The sequence below is a fragment of the Cibotium barometz genome, chromosome 11 (assembly GCF_041138505.1).
Source record: "Cibotium barometz isolate CiBa-2024 chromosome 11, ASM4113850v1, whole genome shotgun sequence".
Classification (NCBI taxonomy): domain Eukaryota; kingdom Viridiplantae; phylum Streptophyta; class Polypodiopsida; order Cyatheales; family Cibotiaceae; genus Cibotium; species Cibotium barometz.
The window spans coordinates 41,735,328-41,756,229 of NC_141056.1; the positions used below are offsets into that span (position 1 = coordinate 41,735,328).

The 20,902-nt window shown below is 44.0% G+C and overlaps 1 protein-coding gene across 1 annotated transcript in view; it reads left to right on the forward strand.

Moving 5' to 3' along the window:
* Positions 1 to 5,302: 5,302 nt before the first annotated feature.
* Positions 5,303 to 20,902, forward strand: part of LOC147634180 (IMP-specific 5'-nucleotidase 1-like) — a 116,619-nt gene continuing 101,019 nt past the window's right edge. The window contains exons 1-3 of the mRNA XM_086805333.1: positions 5,303 to 5,959; positions 14,003 to 14,215; positions 14,411 to 14,567. Coding sequence (XP_086661459.1) covers positions 5,393 to 5,959; positions 14,003 to 14,215; positions 14,411 to 14,567 — 937 coding nt within the window. The 5' untranslated portion in view covers positions 5,303 to 5,392. The remainder of the gene's footprint in view (positions 5,960 to 14,002; positions 14,216 to 14,410; positions 14,568 to 20,902) is intronic.

The window sequence follows — 20,902 nt, forward strand, 5'->3', positions numbered from 1 at the left end:
AAGGCCACATGTGCATATCCAAGAGCTTACCTCCTAGAGGCTAATAAGGCTTATCCAAGGAGCATATTTGCAAATCCACAATGGGCACAAATTCCACCATCTATCTTTCCACCCATTAAATTAACACTACTCCAGTCAACATAGTAGGAGAGGTGAAAGGAGGAGGGGGTATGAAGCGTATGAGCTAGAGATAAATGTTTTCTATTGCTTAGAAGATGATAGGGCTAGCTACATTCATGTCTATGCAATAGCTTAGTATGCACCAAGGAAGCTAATGGAATGTTACCAGTGTGGAGGCAAACCTTGTATTGCCGCATTGACTAAATAAGATTAGGCAAGACTAGTTCCACAAGACCTGTGTGCAAGGAGTGTGGATTGACTCATCTCCTTAAGGACTCTTCTCCGTTAGATGTAGCTCGTCAACCCTTGAGGACCTTCTACATCATTAAATGGGCTCGAACTTGATGGAAAACAAGAGATTTAAAGTCGGGACATGGAAGAGTTCAAGCAAAAAGTTGACAACATTGAGGTAATAGTTGAAGAGCCCAAGTAAAATGTATCATCATCACATGATTTCAGTTCAATAACATGATAATAATAGGGATCAAGAAGGAAATATAAAGATGAGGAGGATGAGAGAAGGTCTCAAGAGAAGAAGGCATGACAAAGAAGTAGCACATCTTAAAAGGTAGTAAAGACTCGCCAAAAAGAGCCTCAAAAGTGCAAAAAAAAGGAAGGGGAATCTTTGAGATCCTCTTAGTAGCCACATCAATCAAGGTATAAATTTCTTTAAATAAAAACAAGCTACTAAATAATTTTAAATAAAAATGTGACATAAGGACATATTCAAATTCATCACATTAAAGTTACTTTATTCCATACTTCAAATGAATATTTATTATCCTTTTTAATTCTAAATTGACTTAGATTTTTAGAGCTAATGGGTCTAATATTACCCTAGTTGCGTCTGGTTAGGTCTAGTTAATGTAGGGTGGCCGACTGACCATACAACCTCCTTGGGTAACGTACATAGACAAGTTACATAGCTACCCATCATATTATATATAAGTCTATCTACTTTCATTGAATGTGCACCACAGTTTCATAGTGTTTCCTAGAAATCAATGGAGCACATGGGTGGGTGATCATTAGTTTGCATCAAAAATTTAGTTTTATTCTCCTTCCATTTTTCACTTGCAAGTCATGCCTAGTCTTATCATGTGAATGTGTTACCACATTTCCTATTTTCTTACAGTAAATGCATTTGCATCAAAAATATAGTTTTATTCTCCTTCCATTTTTAAGTTACGCCTAGTCTTATCATGCGAAGGTATTTGTGTCAACACATTTCCTATTTGCTTATAGTAAATGTATTTGCATCAAAAAATTAGTTTTATTCTCGTTCCATTTTTCACTTGCAAGTTACACCTAGTCTTATCACGTGAAGGTATTTGTGTTAACACATTTCCTATTTTCTTATAGTAAATGCATTTGCATATATGCATGTACATATACACATGTGAAGGTATTTGTGTTAACACATTTCTTATTTTCTTACAGTAAATGCTTTTGTATATATGCACGTACATATACACATGTAGCCTTTTTGGAATTGGATATTTGATGAATGCATGGTATTTTATGATTATTATATGGTATATATAATAAATGTACCTAATAACAAGCAAGTTTTGTGTGATTATATTGAATGAAACATGAATCTAAGATATCAATACACCACCTCCCGCTTGGCTTATCACCATTGAGACTTTTCACACATGGAAGGCATGATATTTTTCTTGGCACCTAAGGTTTAAAGGCCATGAGACCAATTAAAAAAGGGTTTAGTTGACCTGAGGTGATGACCCTTTAAAATGACAGGGTAACACTAGGTTTTGGTAGGACCAAAAGTAAAGAAAGGCTACAATGCCTACCCTCTATACATGCTCGTGTGCATGGAGAGAGAGAGAGAGAGAGAGAGAGAGAGAGAGAGAGAGAGAGAGAGAAAAGTTGTATTAATGTCTACTAGAGGCCGAACTCGACCTATGAGACAAATCAATGTACAACTGTTAATGTCCTCTGGGTGTCTAGAAAAAGAGAGAGAGAGAGAGAGAGAAAAGTTGTATTAATGTCTACTAGAGGCCAAACTCGACCTATGAGACAAATCAATGTACAACTGTCAATGTCCTCTGGGTGTCTAGAAAAAAAAAGAGAGGACAAAATGAACATGAAATAAACTATGAAAGTACTAAGCTAGTGGGGGGGGGTGTGATGGATGGAGCACTACTGCTAGAGGCTCAGTATGCAACCTATATGCGTAGGGTATACAAGAATGCAATGCAGATCTGTTTAGCTCCAACCAGTACCATAATGGGGGTGTAATATGTGATACATAGGTGATTTGGCGAGGCAAAAATCCCTCGGAGCATGATCTCCGGGTGTGAGTGTAAGTGAGCTAGCCGCTCCTAGATATGGTGCTGATGTCGAGTCCGTATCTCTGTGATCTCCCTCTGTAGTCTGGGAGTCTGGTAGCCTGTTGCTTTCGGTCTTCGTCTGGCTCGAAGGTCCGCAACGTGCTGAAGTGTAACCCCCTCCTGTGTTAGGGTAGGCATTGAGAGAGAGAGAGAGAGAGAGAGAGAGCGAGAGAGAGAGAGAGAGAGAGAGAGAGAGAGAGAGAGAGAGAGAGAGAGAGAGAGAGAGAGAGAGAGAGAGAGAGAGAGAGTGTATTGAACAAAAGCATGAAAGAAGGCTAAAGGATGGAGAGGGTCCCATTTTTGTAGACCTCATAGCACATTACGAGGAGCATGTAGTATCACCTATGTAGCATTACCCTAAAAAGCATGAAAGAAGGTTAAAGGATGGAGAGGGGCCCATTTTTGTAGACCTCACAACACATTGTGAAGAGCATGTAGTATCGCCTATGTATATCCATTACCCTAAAAAATAATTAATCCTTATCTTTCCCATACAAAGTGATAATTATAGGATTTAATTATAATTTTGATTAAAAAAGTTAAATCCGATTGACAAAGTATAATTGGATAACTTCACATGAAAACAATCAAGAAGAATTAACCCTTCACTATTACTATTATGGCACTAGATTCATGCCATCATTATTGACATTCATTATTTGGGAATACTCTAATTGGTTGTCTTTTGCAAGAATTTCAAGGGTTCAAGGTGAAAAGGTGCTAGGGCCGTTTACACATCTGCTCCTTGAATCCAATGATGTGAGCTGGTTTTTCCAGTATCCAAATAGTGGACGAGGAAGACCCCTGCATCCATGAACGATGGGCAAGGGGGAGAGTCTCCCTCGTTTTTTGGGGATGTCAGCGATGAAACATCCGGGGAGGATGGGTGATATGTGTTAACACCCTGAGTAGTAGTGCCTTTTCTACATTATTAAACTTATGTTTCTACATCCGGGGAGGATGGGTGATATGTGTTAACACCCTAAGTAGTAGTGCCTTTTCTACATTATTAAACTTATGTTTGATCCAATGTTAAGGAAAAGGTTGGACCCTTATTTTTTTTGGGGATTAATAATAATTATATATATAAACTTGAAAGATGTCCAAAAATACTGAAATACAGTAAAGTAAAACCTAAGCTTCCCTACAGTCCTCTACACATCACTTTTGTCTTCGTTTAAAATTTTACAAAGAAAATCCCATCTCTCCTCCTCCATCAAAAAACTAGAATTCTCTCAAGATATCTGATAACCCATCAAGATATAGGCCTCCATCATTGCTTTAGTAGTGCAGCCTCTAGGGGATTGCTTTTCCAGCCTTCCCCCCTTCTTGGACCATATCTTAATAGTGGGTCTGGCTCCCATTGGAATCTCTATAAAGGCCACAAAGTGTGATCAACTTGCTTTTCTTTACGATACCACCTTTGAGTTCTCAACTTGCTTTTCAAATCTGGGGAGTCTCTTCTTTCCTTCCCAACACCTCACCTGCAACATACAAATCAACATTAAGAATTCACTCCCAGTATGATTAAAGCTTCACCAAAACTAGGGCAGGAGTCAGACGACGTTTCTCTATAGATTCAATAGCATCACTTCCAACTCAGTACATCTCAACTTATTCACATTGCATACAGACTAACACATGCACACACACTTATGCATTAAGTCTCTTGCAAACCAGTACATAAGACCTTCATAAAGACAATGGCAGTCATGGGGGACCAGATTTCCCATAGAATACAAGCTCTGATAATGTTAAATAGCAACCCAACATGTTCATCACTGAAGGACCATTTACCCAAAATGCAGTCCCCCCCCAGAATGTTTGAATGCCCAAGCCCTTCTCAATCCATTTAGACAACTTTGACCAAGTTCCTCTTATTGTTGCTGGGCAATCCCAAAAAACATGTTTACCATCCTCAACTGAGGATCTACACTTGGGACAGATACCACTAGAGATACTTCTCTTTTGAAGTTTAGAGCCAATAGGTAAGGCCCACATACCAACCTTCCACATAAAGACCTGGAACTTCTTAGGAATTTGACTATCCCAAAGAAGTTTCCACCTCTTTTTCCAAGAGGAGGGCTCTAGCTGACTTTCCAAATTTTATTGCAGTATCCCACATTGGCATTCTCCCCGTCTCATCAATGAATACAGTTCTCTAGTTTTGCCATCCTTTAGCTTGATGCCATTGAGCCAAAGACCAATCTTTAATCCAAACCGAGTCATCAATTGTAGTAGAGCACAACTCCTTTTGAATTAGATCAAGTACCTTAGCTACTAGGTCTCTCTCCCTACTAGATAACTGAAATTCCCAAGTTATGTGGTTCACATCTTTCCACCCTACCACATCCCAATCCCAACAATCATCCAAGTACGTAAGGCCTTTGTTATTAAGCTTCTTAGCTGAGGATATATCAAGTAAAGCTAGAGGGGGATTAAATTTGTGTGTCCACCAAATACCCAAGCTGAGCATAGAATTGCTAGTCACTCTGCAACTCCCATCCCAAGTAATGAGACACAAGCAATCTTTCCATCTTTTGCATAGCATTTTGCACACTGCAGAACTAGTGACCTCAAGAGGGGCAAAGGAAAACAATTTATCCTTCCATTTACCTTTAGCCCCATCACATCAGAGAGCTCAACAAATTCCCTCAGCATTAATGTGTAGTAGTCAGAGATAAACATTTAGGAAGCATCAAGGCAGTCCTTGAAATACAGTGGGTAGGCATAAAAAGGTTGGACCCTTATATCAATATTTGATTTACAAATTAATGAAAGTAAATACTTTTCTCAAGGGAAAAAGGAGCATTAGCATAAACCCTCGTGATTCCAAAAATCCAATGCCACGTCCTCCGCCCCTCCTCTCCCCTCCCTCCTCCTCCTCCGCGCCTACCTCCCTCTCCAAAGAGAATTGAATGGCTTGGACGGTGCTCGTTTCCTCTCGTCCCCCTTCCGCACCGTTTCCCTGCTGTCCGTCCGCTGATCATTTCGGCTTCTCTCCCAAAGCTCCCGCCTCGTTGCCATGCACCACTTCTACCTCGCCCCTTTGCATACACGACTTGACGTTCTGTGCGGGAGCCTTTTGCACCGCTGCGAAGGCCAGGACGAGCTGCTCTGCGTGTACCAATCAGGTAGGAGGCGGCGGCGGCGGCGGCGGCATGGCGCGCCTGCAGGAAACCTTTCTGTCGGCTGCCACCACCACCTCTACCGCTGCGGTCACGACGACGACTGCTGAAGAGCGCAGCTCCTCTTCGACAGGAGCTTCCACTACGTCGGCAGCTAGTGACGCTCCGATTATTGCCACCGAGTACAAGCCAAAGTGGAGCATGCTGCTGAGCACAGAGGCGTTGGAGGACGCGCAGATATCTCGAGCTGGCAGCGTGACCGATGCTCACGTCTTAAGACGCAAAGGCCGCCTGAAAGAGCAAGACGGCTTGATTGAGTTCATCATCTCCATGCACGCCACACATTCTCCTTCGGAGGTACGTTCCTGGTTTGGCTATGCTTCAAAATACTGCTTATGACGTTTGCCTTCACCATCACATTTTGGTAAACCCAACGTGACAGCGTCTAGCCTTAGTGTAGGGTTATAAGCCAAGGAAAGTAGTAGGGTTTTCATTCGGACGAGACCATGGGAAAACATAGGCAACAGAGACTTATCCCAAAAACAATAATATGCCAAGCCTGGTGGAGATGAAGAAACCATGGCATACATACAAGAGAGGAAGATTCGAGAAGCAAGACAGGAAGGAGAAAAACAGGCTAGTTAAAAAGCACACAATGCCCACCAGCTTCTTGTTAAATTTAAAATAAAAGTTTCTATGGAAGTCAAGGTATCGAAGAGCTTTTATCATCATATTCTGGCAGTACCAGATGACATTCACGAAATGACCTTTTGGACCATGGGACAAGGGGACCATTGGAAGCTGTAGGGACTTTCTTCAGTGTATTTTTGGTCTATTCAAGGAATGAGGAAGAGCTTAGATCTTGTGTCTTTTTCTTTTGAGGACATAGAAGCTTTACAGCAATAGAAAAAGAGCACATGCTTCTTGTCAACTTGTATGATGGGGTTTGAACTTTGCATGGATCTATCAAAGATTAAGGTGGTTGAGGATCATTTGATGAGATCATGATCTTTCTGGGTTTGTGCTCATATCACACTTTTGCCAAAGGATGTTGAACGAGCCTTCTCAATCTGGTGGGTGTTTGTAAGAACTCGGAACATCAGTCCTGTGTGCTGTAACCAAGCGAAAGTCGGCAAATGTCACTAGTCTGGCTGATTATATGCGTGAGTATTCACTGGTCTGGATAATTATGCAAGTGATTCCCATGATAAATGACTGCGAGTCATTTGGCCAGATTCCAAGGCAGGGTTTCATACGATTCTAGGTGTACATTGCTTGAAAGATGGGTGTTGCATTATGCATATAAGTATGCTGCTTGACTTATGCTTTGCACGCATGAACTTGTTTTGTGGAATGGACATTGCCTGGATTTAATGCATGTGAATGGAGGAACTTGAATTTATGAGAGCTAGGGGGCATGATTACAACCATTTATAGGATCTTCAATCCGGCCAGGGTACCCAAACACATTTGAAACATGGGAGTCATACTCCGTTTCGATCAAACAAAATAATGTTGATGTAGCTGAAAATTCTCAAACAAGAGTCTGCAAACCACTGCATTTGACAGCCTCACTGAAGTGCAACCACAAATGATGATATTTTTGTCGATGAAGATTCCAAGGTTGATGGAGATTGAGTCATTGACGATGACGCTGCGAAAGCAAAACAATAACCAAGAGCCAACATGTGTAGATATTTGTGCCTATGTTTTTGCCTTTTATAGAACAAAGGTATTTTACATAGTACCATATGAACAATCCCTAATGGAAGATGGTGTGAAATGCCCTTTAGAGTACCAGTTAGGATGTGAGGAGCGCGCCGATGGTTGAGGAGGTTGCTATGCCATTTGCAAGAGTCATGACTCATTTGTTGAGTTTTTCCTGGGAGAATGCAGAGGAGCTGCTTGGGATGTGCACGAGGACAACCTGTGTGTGCCTATGGTGAGAGGGCCATCGCCGTAATATGTTCTGTAAATGGAGGTGTTTGGTTGGGTGCTGTTCCAAGCTCATGTGTGGAGATGGGGAGGTGACGCTTAACTGCCAACTCTATTCAGGAGACAGGCTTGCTTGTTAGAGAGCCACAACCACTGGCCTTCTTTTTGGTACTAATCTTGTTTCTTGTGTTTAGGGAGACCTTGGAGGGATCTTACATATATGCAGCCGGAGGCTGTTGAATTCTGCAGACTTTCTCCGTCAGTTCTCCATTGCTCGTTGAACTGAGCTCAAATCAACTGTATTGATCTCCACAGTGCTGCTTAGTGGAGAACAAGAGCTCCAAGCCACCTCATCTGCAATGCTGCTCTATCTCACTTATTCACTTTCACTCTCTCTTTTTCTCAATGATGTTCAATGACACCGTCCCTCAAAGAACATCTCTCACAGAAATGCCAAGAGCTCAACCTCTCCCTAATGGCAAGAAGAGAGGGCAAGGACAGAAATCCTAATCTAGCTCTAATGGTGGAACAAAAGACTTATAAGTCTAAGCTAATCAATGATTTAAACTTCCTAATCACTTGCAAGTTGCTAGACATAGCCCTAGGGGCTCTGACACCAACTTGAAATCACGAGAGCTAGGGGGGGTTCATAGCAAGTGATCAATTCCATGTGTAAGACAAGGTAATGATGCTTTAATCACAACTAAGGAGACACAATAACTAGCACAAAGAAGGATTCTAGAATCTAATCTCATTGCAAATTTTCACCCTACAATGAGCTTAGACATCAATTTATATCACCAAAAATAACATCCAGATCCACAATCATCTCTTTGAATATCTCCATCAAAACACCACAAATCACTCCCATGCTTCTTTGCACCTTCCACTTCATCTTTTACAGTTTCACCAACTAAATGACCTTTGAACATTACAAAATACAAATAATCTTTGCCTAGGGTCCTATAGCCATTTCCATGCAAGGTTTCTTTTTGTGAGAAGTTGTTATGTGAGCTGGGGCAGTAAGATTATGTACACCATCCCAAATATTTTTATGCTTTCCATAATTTATTGCATTGTTCTCACATGCCATCTGAATTGCATAGTTTCCTACTTTTTTGACCTGTTGAGAGGGCTTGTTGAAGGGTTCTAGTGACAACCTAAATGCTTTGAAATCTGAACTGCCATTGCTTTGATCATCCATATTTTGCAATAGAAGGGATGGGAAGAAGCTTCCTTTGGGTAGTTGCCAAAGGACATAGGACCTTTTTGTTAGCAGTCATCCCATGTCTTCATCTCCTGTCTGTACACTATGTCAGGGCCTCTGTTGTGGGTGTGCCCGCCCGTATTTGGTGTCTTCCCGTTTTTCCTCACTCCGTATTTTTCCCCATTTATTTGGAGCTGTGTTTGGGCTGTCGGTTGCCCCCAGGTGTCTGTGTCTGGCTGATTGAGTTTGTGCTGCCCGTGTGATCTGGTGCTGCTCGACTGTATCATACTGCTGGTTGACTACTGAACTATTGGCTGACTGGGTATTTCTACAGATCGTGGGCACCAGGGCAGCAGTCGGCTGACTTTGGGCTGGTCGACCAGTAGCCAGGGGCCATATAAAATGGCCCCTTGCCTCACACTTATTCGTTGTGTATTCCGGGATTTTATTGGTGTATATAGCAGAGTTACACTAGCTTCTCTCTCTCTTTCATGTGTGTACTGCTCTCTACAGCAGTTGTCTTCATTTTCGCTGTGCATTCTGACATGGTATCAGAGCCCTAGGTGCTTCGAGAGAGTGGGACGTTGAGGGTTTGCTGATTGAGGTGTTGATTGGAGATTGTTTGGGCTGTACGTGACTTGGAGATCGGGTAGAAGGCGGCCATCACGGTTGGACAACCACCTTGCATTCTATTTGCAGCCTCTTCTTCTTCTTTTTTCCCACCCACCTTCCCTTCACAAGACCTTGTGAACCCTTGAGATGGCTGATTTGCTTGAGATGGCTGAGAAGCATGTGAAGATCCTGACACTCCCCACGTTCCCGGTGGACTGCCAGTTGGACGGGAACAACTATGGCATATAAGGTAATGATGGAATCTATTTTGGAGTCCTATGACTTGGCTGATTTCATTGTTGTTGGGGTTCCACGGCTGGAGTTGGAAGAAGGGGAGTTACCCTCTATTCGGAAGGAAAGGGAGGCACAAGCACAATTATGGGATCGTGTTAATGCTCGAGTCCGTTCTTTCATCTTTCTCAATTGCACACCATAGGTGATCAATCACATAAAGCATATGACGCTGGCTAGAGGGATTTGGCAGCATTTGGCTTCTCTCTACAACAGGGTTTCACCCATGAAGAGAATCTCCTTGGAAGTTCAGATGCGGGTGATGAATCCTGCAAAGTCGTCGACGATGCAAGAGCACATCAACAAGCTGCAGGCTCTTCAACAGGAAGTTCTCCAGGTAGGGAAAGAGATATCGACAAGGATATGGCCATAACGTTGTTGTCAGATTTGCCCTCTCAGTACTCAGTCTTTTACTCCTCTTTGATCACCAGTGGTGGCAGGCTCAGCACCATCACATGGGAGGAGCTTGTGCCCATGGTCTTGGACCAGGAAGAGCGATTCTTGAACCCTCCACAGGGCGGAGGTTTTGAGGCCTTGACTGGCCAACGGTCAAAAGGTCGTAGCAACAATAACAGCAAGGGCAAAGAGAAGTCTTCATCGAAGAAGTCTTCTGAGAAGAAGCTCGATTTAGACCGAGAGAAACTGAAGGCCGAGAGGACTTGTAATGATTGTGGCGAGAAAGGCCACTATTGGAGTAAGTGTCCCAAGTGGATTGGGAAGAGTGCTGATTCTTCAGCTTCAGCTGCAAAGACTCCAACCTTTGTGCACTTGGAGATGTTGGACACCGATGCTTCATCTTCTTCGAGTGAGGAGACAGTTGGCTTCACCGCCAAGGATACTCGGGAATGGATTCTTGATAGCGGTGCTTCCAGGCACATGACTTCTTCTCGTGACCCTTTTCAGGATCTGAAATGGCAGTCAGGTCGCATTTTCATTGGCGATAATTCCACTATGCCGATTCACAGTGAGGGTTGGATGGAGATCATTCCCGATGGCAGAGGGGGGAAGTATTCCTCTCGTGTTCTTTACGTCCCCACACTTGGTTTTCATCTGTTGTTAGTGCATGAGATGTGCAAGACTGGCTTCTGGGTGGAGTTTGAGGAGCATTCTGTTGCTCTACGGGACCGCGAGACTGGCCAGGTTGTTTGGGAAGGCGGCGTGAAGAATGGTATATACAAACTCTCCGCACTTTCCTCTTTGACAGGTTCTCAGATTGGTGATTTGTGGCACTTTCGGTTTGGCCACTTGAATGTGGATGCGCTACGGCAAGCTTTCCGGGACCAAATGGTGGTTGGCTTGCTAGGTGTTGGCAACAAGCAAGGACGCTGTAGTTCTTGCATTCGTGGTAAGCAGGGAATCTTTTCCGAAGCAGGCTTTCAGGCGGGCTTCGAAACCTTTGGAGTTGGTACACACTGACTTGTGTGGGCCTATACAAACAGCATCCTTGGGAGGTTCTTTGTACTTTATGTTGGCTTGTTGATGATTGTAGTAGATTCACATGGGTTTATTTTCTTTCACAGAAGGACCAAGCTTTTGCTTGGTTCAAGGAGTGGCATGTGATGGTGGAGAAAGAGTCTGGCTTGCAGATAAAGACTCTTCGGGCTAACAAAGGAGGAGAATTTTCTTCCCATGCATTCGTGCGGTTTTGTGCAGAACATGGCATCAAGCAGAAGCTAGCCAATACAAGTTCGCCATCAGAGAATGGAGTAGTTGAGCGTAAGAACAGGATTGGTGGAGATGGCGAGGACGATGCTGGAGCATCGTGATCTTCCTCGTCCACTTTGGGGAGAGGCTGTGGCTACGACTGTCCATATCCTCAACTGTTTTCCAACGACTTCAACACCGAACATGACTCCCTTTGAGACGTATTTTGGCAAGAAACCTGACGTCTCCCATTTCCGTGTGTTTGGGAGTGATACATATGTTCACATTCCAAAGAAGCAGAGGGGGAAGCTCGACTCAAAGTCCCAAAAGCTTGTCTTTGTGGGATATAACTCTCTTTCCAAGGGATACAGGTTGTATGATCTAGAGAGGAACGAGGTTGTCGTCAGCACGGATGTGGTTTTTGATGAACATGTTCCGGTTTCCACTGTTGATGAGCTGCCACTTCTAGGCGACCCAGATGATTTTGATGATGATTCCCAGTCGATTGTTCCAGTTGGACAGCCTCAGTTAGTTGAGGAGGTTGAGCCCGTAGCTGGAGATGAGCCCTTGTAGCAGCAGGAGGCTCCGCATTTTGTTGGAGTAACCAGGTGGTTGGTAGACACCCTTCGGGAGTCGGGTGTTCTTCCCTCCGAATGGACCACAGAGGACGAACCTAGAAGATCGCATAGAGTTCGTGATAAAAGCCATTCAGCGGAGCTTTTACAAGTAAACTATGCTTTGATGTCTCGTATCATGCGGGACAAAGTGTCCACTTCTGTCAAGGAAGCCCTTGCACAAGATACTTGGAGGAAAGCCATGCAGGTGGAACTGGATGCCATTGAGAAGAATAACACTTGGGAGTTGGTTTTGAGGCCGTCGAAATGGTCTGTCATTGGTGTCAAGTGGGTCTTTATGACCTAGTATACGCCATATGGGTCGGTGGACAAACACAAAGCCAGACTTGTGGCTACGGGTTATGCTCAGCGGCCTAGCATCAACTATGAGGATACCTTTGCACCGATAGCGAGGATGACCATGATTCGGACCGTTCTTGCCCTTGCTTCCCGTATTTCAAATGGATGTTAAATCTGCGTTCCTTAATGGTGACCTGCAGGAGGAGGTGTATGTTGGTGACCTCCAGGCTTTGAGGTTCCAGGATCAAAGGGGATGGTTTACAGGTTGCAGAAGGCCTTGTATGGTCTTAAGCAGGCTCCCAGGGCTTGGAATCAGAAGATTGATTCCTTCTTTCGGTATGTTCGTGAGTTGCTTGAGGCCTTTGGGATGGAGAACTGCAAGCCTATCACGTCACCGATGGACCCGAACACAAAACTTACAGTGAATTATCCTTGTAAGCCAGTTGATGCCTCTCTGTACCGGAAGCTAGTTGGTTCATTGATCTGGTTGCTGAACACCAGATTGGACTTAAGCTTTCCTGTGGGGCTGTTGAGCTCATTTATGTAGACGTCGTTGAAGTCTCATTGAGACGCAGGATTGCGGATCTGGTATCTGTAGGGTACGAAGGGTCTTCGACTCTTCTACATTACTAGAGGTGAAACGAAGGAGCGAGCTCGACTCCAAGGTTGGAGTGACTCAGATTGGGGAGGAGATCCAAACACAAGGAGATCTACATCAGGCTACAGTTTTACCTCGACTCAGGAGTAGTTTCATGGAGCAGCACGAGGCAGCCAACTATTACCTTATCGTCTACAGAGGTAGAGTACCGGGCTGCTTGTGGTGTTGCTTGCGAGGTTGTGTGGCTGCGGAGGTTGCTTAGCGAGATTGGGTTTCCACAGAAGGAGCCCACGGTCATCCAGTGCGATAACCTGAGCTGTATCGCTATTGCTTGGAACCCGGTCTTCCATGCTCGGACCAAGCACATAGAGATACAATATCGCTTTGTTTGTGAGAAGATCTTGGCTGGTGACATCTTACTTCTTCATTGTTCGACAGAGGACAATGCAGCAGACCTCTTCACACGAAGTCTCTACCTTAGGCCATGCTCCGGCAGCACTCCAGCTCACTGGGGTTGGTTCCACATCGAGGAGCTGAGAGGGGGTGTTAGCAGTCATCTCCTGTCTGTACACTATGTCAGGGCCTTTGTTGTGGGTGTGCCCACCCGTATTTGGTGTCTTCCCATTTTTCCTCACTCTCTGTATTTTTTCCCATTTAATTGGAGCTGTGTTTGGGCTGTTGGCTGCCCCCAGGTGTCTGGCTGACTGAGTTTGTGCTGCCCGTGTGATCTGGTACTGCCCGACTGTACTGAACTGCTGGCCGATTGGGTATTTCTACAGGTCGTGGGCACCAGGGCAGCAGTTGGCTGACTTTGGGCTGGCCGACCAGCAGCCAGAGGCCATATAAAACGGCCCCTTGCCCTCACACTTATTCATTGTGTATTCCGGGATTTTATTGGTGTATATAGCAGAGTTACACTAGCTTCTCTCTCTCTTTCATCTGTGTATTGCTCTCTACAGCAGTTGGCTTCATTTCCGATGTGCATTCTGACACTTTTCTTTAGACAAATTGTATGGGCGGGGAATCCCAAAGGGATTGTGCGCTTGAAAATTTGTCAGACTGCGGGACCTATGTGAACAAATTGACTGCAAAGCAAGCTGTAATCCTTTGCAGTCAAATTAAGGTGGAAGTTTGTGGCTGCTATTGGGAGCAGTATGTATTTAGCTCATCAAGTGTTCTCCAATGTTTACTGTTTTCAGGTGATGGAAAAAATGGAGAGGTGGATTAGAGAGCATTTTGAGGATCCAAAGCGCAGCACTTTAAAGAAGCTTGTCCCATCAGTTGGCCGCTTTTACTCATTTCTTCCACTGGTCCAGGCTTTGCACGAGTATGATCAGTTCTCCTCTCTCTCGCGAAGAAAATACGTGCCACCTAACTTCGCAGAAGTCCGTCATGTTTTGAATATTGCACAGGTACATTATTAATGCTCGTATTTTTTTTAATAAAAAAAATCTTAACATTTGGAAATTGTTGCTTTTAGTTTTAGAAGCTGTCAAAAAGTTACTACGAATCAGTTCACAAAATATGTCCAGTCTCATTTTATTTATTTTATGCACATGGGTTCCTTATTTAGCGTTGCCACTTGCTTTTGTTTGTGGTGGTGGCAGGTCCACGCTGTTGCAGAGGATCTTACTTTGATCACTTTTGATGCTGATGGAACATTGTATGCGGATGGACATCACATAGAACGAGACAATAAAATGATAGGTCATATCATTAAATTGATGCAACATGGTGCTCATGTCGCCATCGTTACTGCGGCAGGTAAAGACATCATTTTTCCCCCTCTATAGAGCATGTCCATCATGCTTGCATTTGTGCATTTGCATTTTTTTCCTCAACACTTTGCTTGTGTCAAAGGGAGACGACATAACAATTTTTTGTTATTAGAATTGAGTTAAAGAGTGTCCCATGGCCAAGTTGATGGTTCCAGAGATAATAAATGTTTGGAAGGAATCATGTTTGTCAGGGTTGTAGGGGTTGTAGGGACCCTACAACCCTAAGTACCAACATTGAGGGAGATGTCCCTCTATTGTAGTAAAACTTGCATGCATCTAAGCCTTGATAGCTCATCAGTTGATAAGGACAAAAGCACATAATTGTTCGCAGAAAATAGTATAGATATCAGAGTCCGGCTGAACGAGGATGTTGCCTCTTTACCTTTCGAGTGGCTGAATGGGGATGTTGCCTCTTTACTTTGTCCATGAAGTGCATGACCTCACCAGTGTACAAACCAAATACTATAGCCATTGAAGAGCAGCCATGTTTCTCAGAGATATGTGCTTGGCCTCATATGACATTTCAAAATATCTGACTTTGCCCGTCACTTTCATACAAGTCCATTGCATGGACCATGCTGAGCACTTGGTAAATATCTCAACTGAAATTCCTCATTCTTATGGACACAAGGTTTAGCTAACACCACCACCTTAGTTACACCCTTTTGATCCACTCGTGGCAAAGTTAACTTTCAACAATATCCTTGTGGCTACTTTGGGTTTGTTGCAGCATCAACAGAATCATGAGTGCTTCTACGATCAAATAGCATATGCACGAGTCTTCCTTGAAGAAATCCTTTCATCAAGTGAAATCGTGCTGATCAAAAGACAGTTAATTCAAAGAGCAACTATGAGAAAGCGCAACATAAGAAAAATTCTCTAATATAGGCGAACGAGTGGGGACTTGTTTGTGCATTGGAGCTAACTACCTTCTTTTTTCAGGGTCCTTGGCACGGTGGCCAGCCTTGTTGCATTGAAAGCACAAGTTGTTTTCCCCTCTCCTGTGTGCACGCGCCCCCCCTCCCCCCGCTCTCCTCCTCCCTGTCACCATTTGGCCACCCAATTGGTCCACCCCTGCTTTCTCATCATGTATGTATATTGGACTCGTGTCCATGATAGTTGTATAAGCCAAGGACTGATGCCACTCATGTGATACTGTGGAATTGGCTTTTCGTTGAAACTTGTGCCTCTGTGTACATGCCCGTAAATGTCTAGTGGATTGGTGTGCCATTGGGTTTGGTACCTCGTGTACTTGCTTGGAGCACGTCTATTTTGGTATAGTCTCATGAACGGGGATTGTCCATACCAATGCTGCATTGCATAGCATCTTTATGTGCTTGCTTGCAATTGAAATTGCAGGCTGTTTTCATGCTTCCTTGACCAATGTGTAGTTCCGGGTAAGGGGACACTCGCCCGTGAACCGTGCATGTGAATGCTGTTGACATGGTTATGTGGTATGTGACAGGTGGTAAGTATTGATAGCCTTAGGAATTAGCACTAATTTGTAAGTGAGTGTGTACATACTTCATTAAGTCTTGGGCGACCAAAACTCACTTATAAATTATGACCAGTCCGGTGTTCACACACACTGATGTTCCGAGGTAGACAATACCCAATGTCCACCGCCCAGACCTTATCCCCTTTGTACAAAGGGAGTAACCAGCCATGTGTCCGTTTGAGCTTGCACCACATAGCATCTACATGACACCTAGAGTGGACAACTCACCACCTCTCTTCCCTCTCTCTCTAGAAGTAGGCGCCTCCTTCATGAGGCCTCTTGGGCTGTATTTTTTATACTTTCTCCTTCCCAACTCCATATCCAAGCTTGCTAGGGTGTTTCCCAAGCTTCCAAGAGTGTTTCCGGGTACTATTCATTGTTCTACACCCTCCCAATGACCAAAATTCAATAAAACAACTCTCTTTCTTACTGTAATTTCTGGTCTTCTTACTGAAAACCCTAATTTCAGCAGTCCTTTCTCAAGTTGAACCATAGGGGAAGCTTTCCCGGGGTTCCCTTCATCCTCTTGAAGACTTTTGTCGCGAAGAATTGTGACAAATCGAAGATTTCAACACTCCAAGCATTTCCATTGCGAAGATTTTTGTTGTCATCGACTCTACTTGCAATTGGTAAGCTTTTATGCTTAAATATAAAAGCAAGTAGCAAGAGGGAGGACCCGGATTCCAAGATCACATACCTTGTGTAGTGTTCTCTTGTCCTACGTGCTCTCTTGTTGCTACCTTGTGTTCGTGGAACAATAGAGAGAGCAGATGGTAGGGAACATGGGCACTTGAGATAGTAGTGTGAGTTGCAAGTCTACACTGACACCACTTTGTTTGCAATACTGTATTCATATGCATTGGTATGGAAATCTGGTCAGAAATGTCTATGACACTAAGTAACCGCTCCCTATAGGAGGTCTACAAATCGGAAGACAAAATACACATTTTTAGAGCACTTAACTAATACCAACAATGGACATTATTAGCAACATTAAAACTGAAAAATGACCAATAACACTTGACACCAGTACTGGGGCCGGAAAGGGCTAGCCCCCCCCCCCTCAATACATTTGTATTTCTTGGAGTATTTATATGTAAAAGTGTTACGGGCCAATATGCCAGATTTCTCCTCACATGGAGTGAATACAACTCAAACAATTGGGTATTTGTCGATGAAGTCTGGACAGTCGAAGAAGTCACAAGCACACTCCCACCTTCACTGGGTGCACACCTGCCTTTCATTGGTCTTCAAGGACCGTACACCAACAGGCACGCCCGTAACAGCACAGGCAAAGGGGTACACCGCAGAGGGAACTTTGCTTGGTTCTCCCAGATAAGCTTTGCTTCCGGATTCCCTAGTGTTTCTAACCTTCACTAGCTCTTAGAAATTCTCAAGGTGCGGTTAGCACTACCACTTAGAGAAAAAACTAACCAAACTAGGAAAGCTTCCTAAGTATGGTTAGCATAAACATGCTTTGTTCTTGCTCTGCACAAAACTTAAAGAAATCTTTGAACTTAATTTAGTAAATTTTAAGTTTACACAAATAAGAAACATAAGGCACCTGGTATAGCTTGCAGAGCACGAGTCAATGGAGTCGCATTCTTTTTACCATGCAGTCAGATCCACCTAGCACTACAAGTACAGGTCCTAGTACAGTAAGTACAGGCATGGTACAACATGGTACAATCTGGTATAATCTGGTATAGTAGGTATAATCTGGTGCAGGTTGGTACAACAAGTACAGCCTGGTATAGCAATCGTACAGCACACGGGTAGCAGGTACAATAGTCGTACAACACACGGGCAGCAGGTACAGGCAGGTACAACAGCCGTACAACACAGCACACGGGCAGCAGGTACAAGCAGGTACAACAGTCGTACAGCACATGGACAGCAGGTGGGAGGCAGGTACAGAACAGGTGGGTACAACAGAGGTAAAGCAGGCGATGGAGAGAAAGTAGTAGCTGGCCACCACCCACGTGGGGGAAATATTTTAAAATTCCATGCAAAACCTTTTTTTAAAGGTTATAAAGCCTTAATACTTATTTAACACTTATGGGCACCATCCAAAGACAATGTCTAGCCCAAATTTTAAATGTGTGTGAACACATTAGCTTATAAACATTAAAGTTAACCATAGCTTATGGATATTACATTTTAAAAGAGTCAAAATGGTGATACTTACCACCTCTTCACACGCCAATGTGTCAGCAAGCAGCACTCCCGCGGTACACTGGGGGCGTCCCCGTCCAGTGTACTGGCGCAGCAAAACAGGCAAACACACGCAAACAAATCATGCGAAAACAAGTTTATGCATGCAGTCATAAATGCATGTGCGTTTGTGTTGATCTCTTCAGTTCTCTTCTCTCCTCTATCCTTGTGTTTCTTGCATCTTCATATTTCTCAATCCACTTTAATATGAATGTATGTCTTGGTCTTCCTATGGAGTGACAATCCCATAGGTAAGACGCCATCTTGGCCATACACGGGTGGCACCTACAGACTCCCTTCCATACAGCACGAAGCAAGTCACACATGGGTGGCTCAAAACTGGTTCCCGCCCATGTGATGCAGTATTGGTCACACACGGGTGGCACAAATCTGGCTCCCATCCATGTGACACCAAAAGATTGGCCCTTTCACATGGGACACCGGCCTGGCCCCATGTGAACATGGCACAAATGTGGCCGCTCTATGAAGTAACAATCCCAGAAGAGTGGCTCTAGACATGGAGATGGACCAAATGGTGACATCCCCCTGGGCTTCTAAACAGTTGTCCTCAAGTGAAAAGCCTCAAGATATGCGTGCAAAAGCTGAGGGTAGTCAGCAAAATAATCCTCGTCTACCCACTTTGCATCAATTGGCAAATAATTTTTAAATTTCACAAGGTATCTCCTGGAAAGCTTCCCATGTGGTAACTTTCTCTCCTTGTGAAATACAATCTGCTTTGGGTAGAGGATCTCCTCAAGCTCATCAATCTCGGGTGGATCTTTTGTGGGAGGCTCTTCTAGATCTGGTCCCACATACTTCTTCAAAGGCTCACGTGAAAAGCATTGTGAATCTTCCAATGACTGGGTAAGCAAGCGTGTAGGACACTTCATTGATCTTGTCAACCACTTTGAAGGGTCCATAATATCGGGTAGAAAGCTTTGGATATGATCCCTCTCGTCCTGGCCTCTTCCGAAGCCTAGCTTTCTCAAATTTCAGCAATACCCAATCACCTGCCTTGACTTGCATGTCCCTTCTATGCTTATCAGCAGCCCTCTTATGCTTGTCTTGTGACCTTGCAATGGCTGTCCGTGTCACCGTTTGGTCCCTCACCCCGTCTCTCTCGACCAGTGTTTTATACACTAGGTAGAACCAAGGTGTGAACAGGATTTTTCCACAGGAGCAGCAAAGCCACAGGATGGAAGACGCCTGTGTAAAGCCAAGTTTTGTTACAGAACGTGTGTGAAGGCTTATCTGGCATATTTTTAGGTTTATATGACATGAGTTTACAGGATTTTACTCACTTACATGGTTTATAAGGATTTTTGTTCACACTTACTTATAAGTGGGTGGACATATGGGGATTTGAACAAGGAGCTTATATATGAGGTGGACCTATTTTTTGAAAACCATGTGTGAAAACTTTAATTGGGCACCCCTTTTATCTCCCAAAAAGAGAGGTTTATGGTATTTTTGGAGGGCCTGCTACTTTTAACAAGTGGAAAAGCAAGCATGGGCTGGATATAGAGGGGAAGGTCGACTTTATTAAAAAAAACAGAAAGATGCGTAGAGAGGGAGGAGGCGACTAGCTCTATGGGTTCTCTCTCTCTCTCTCTTGGCTGAGTGGATCTGTCCGTACAGCAGTGCCCTTGAGCTGCCACCGATAGAAGGAGGAGGCGCACTAGTCGACTAACTTGTTCTCTCTCCTCTTCTTCGCTGGCCGTGTGCTGCAGAGAGTGGCTGCTGGATCTGCTTTTTTTGTAAAGCTTCTCAATCAATAAAGAAGTTCCTACGGGGGGCCAGCCGTTCCGGCTCAGTGTTATGTTCCTTTTATTATTGTTTATTATCATTTCCGCTGCAACTTCACATCTTTTGTTGGGCATCTAAAGTGTTTGTCCAGTTCGGTTTCAGTCCGCACCTGAGCAAAGGCTACATCCAAGTCATGCACATACTCATCAGCTGCAAAAATCTCATCCTTTGTACGAAGGATGGGTGGCAAAAGACCACTCTGCCATAAATAATCTCAAACGGGGCCTTTCCCGTGGAGGCATGTACTGTGTCATTGTAGGCACACTCTACAAGTGGAAGATACTTCTGCCAGGCACTCTTATGATCTGCCACCTAACACTCCAACAAATCCAACACGGCTGAATTCGTAGCTTCACTTTGGCCATCCGTTTGGGGGTGATATGTTGATGAAAACTCAAGCTTAGTGCCCATGTTATCAAATAAAGCCCTCCAAAAGAGGCTCGTAGTCCTGGGATCTCTATCCCCAACAATGGACTTAGGCATACCATGATGCTTAAAGATGTGAGCAAGAAAAAGATTCACCATATGATCAACTTTAATGGTTTTCTTGACAGGCAAGAAGTTAGCTTGCTTATTAAACCTGTCCACAATGGTCCAAATAGCATCATTCCCATGTTGGGATCTAGGCAAATCCATAATGAAGTCCATAGTAATGCTTTCCCATGGCTGTGAGGGAATAGGCAATGGCTGAAGCAAACTTGGAGGCTTTTGCCCATCAAATTTCACCTTTTGGCAAGTAATACATGGGTGTACATATGCCTCAATGTCTTTACGCATGCTTGGCCAAAAGAAATATCTTTTGA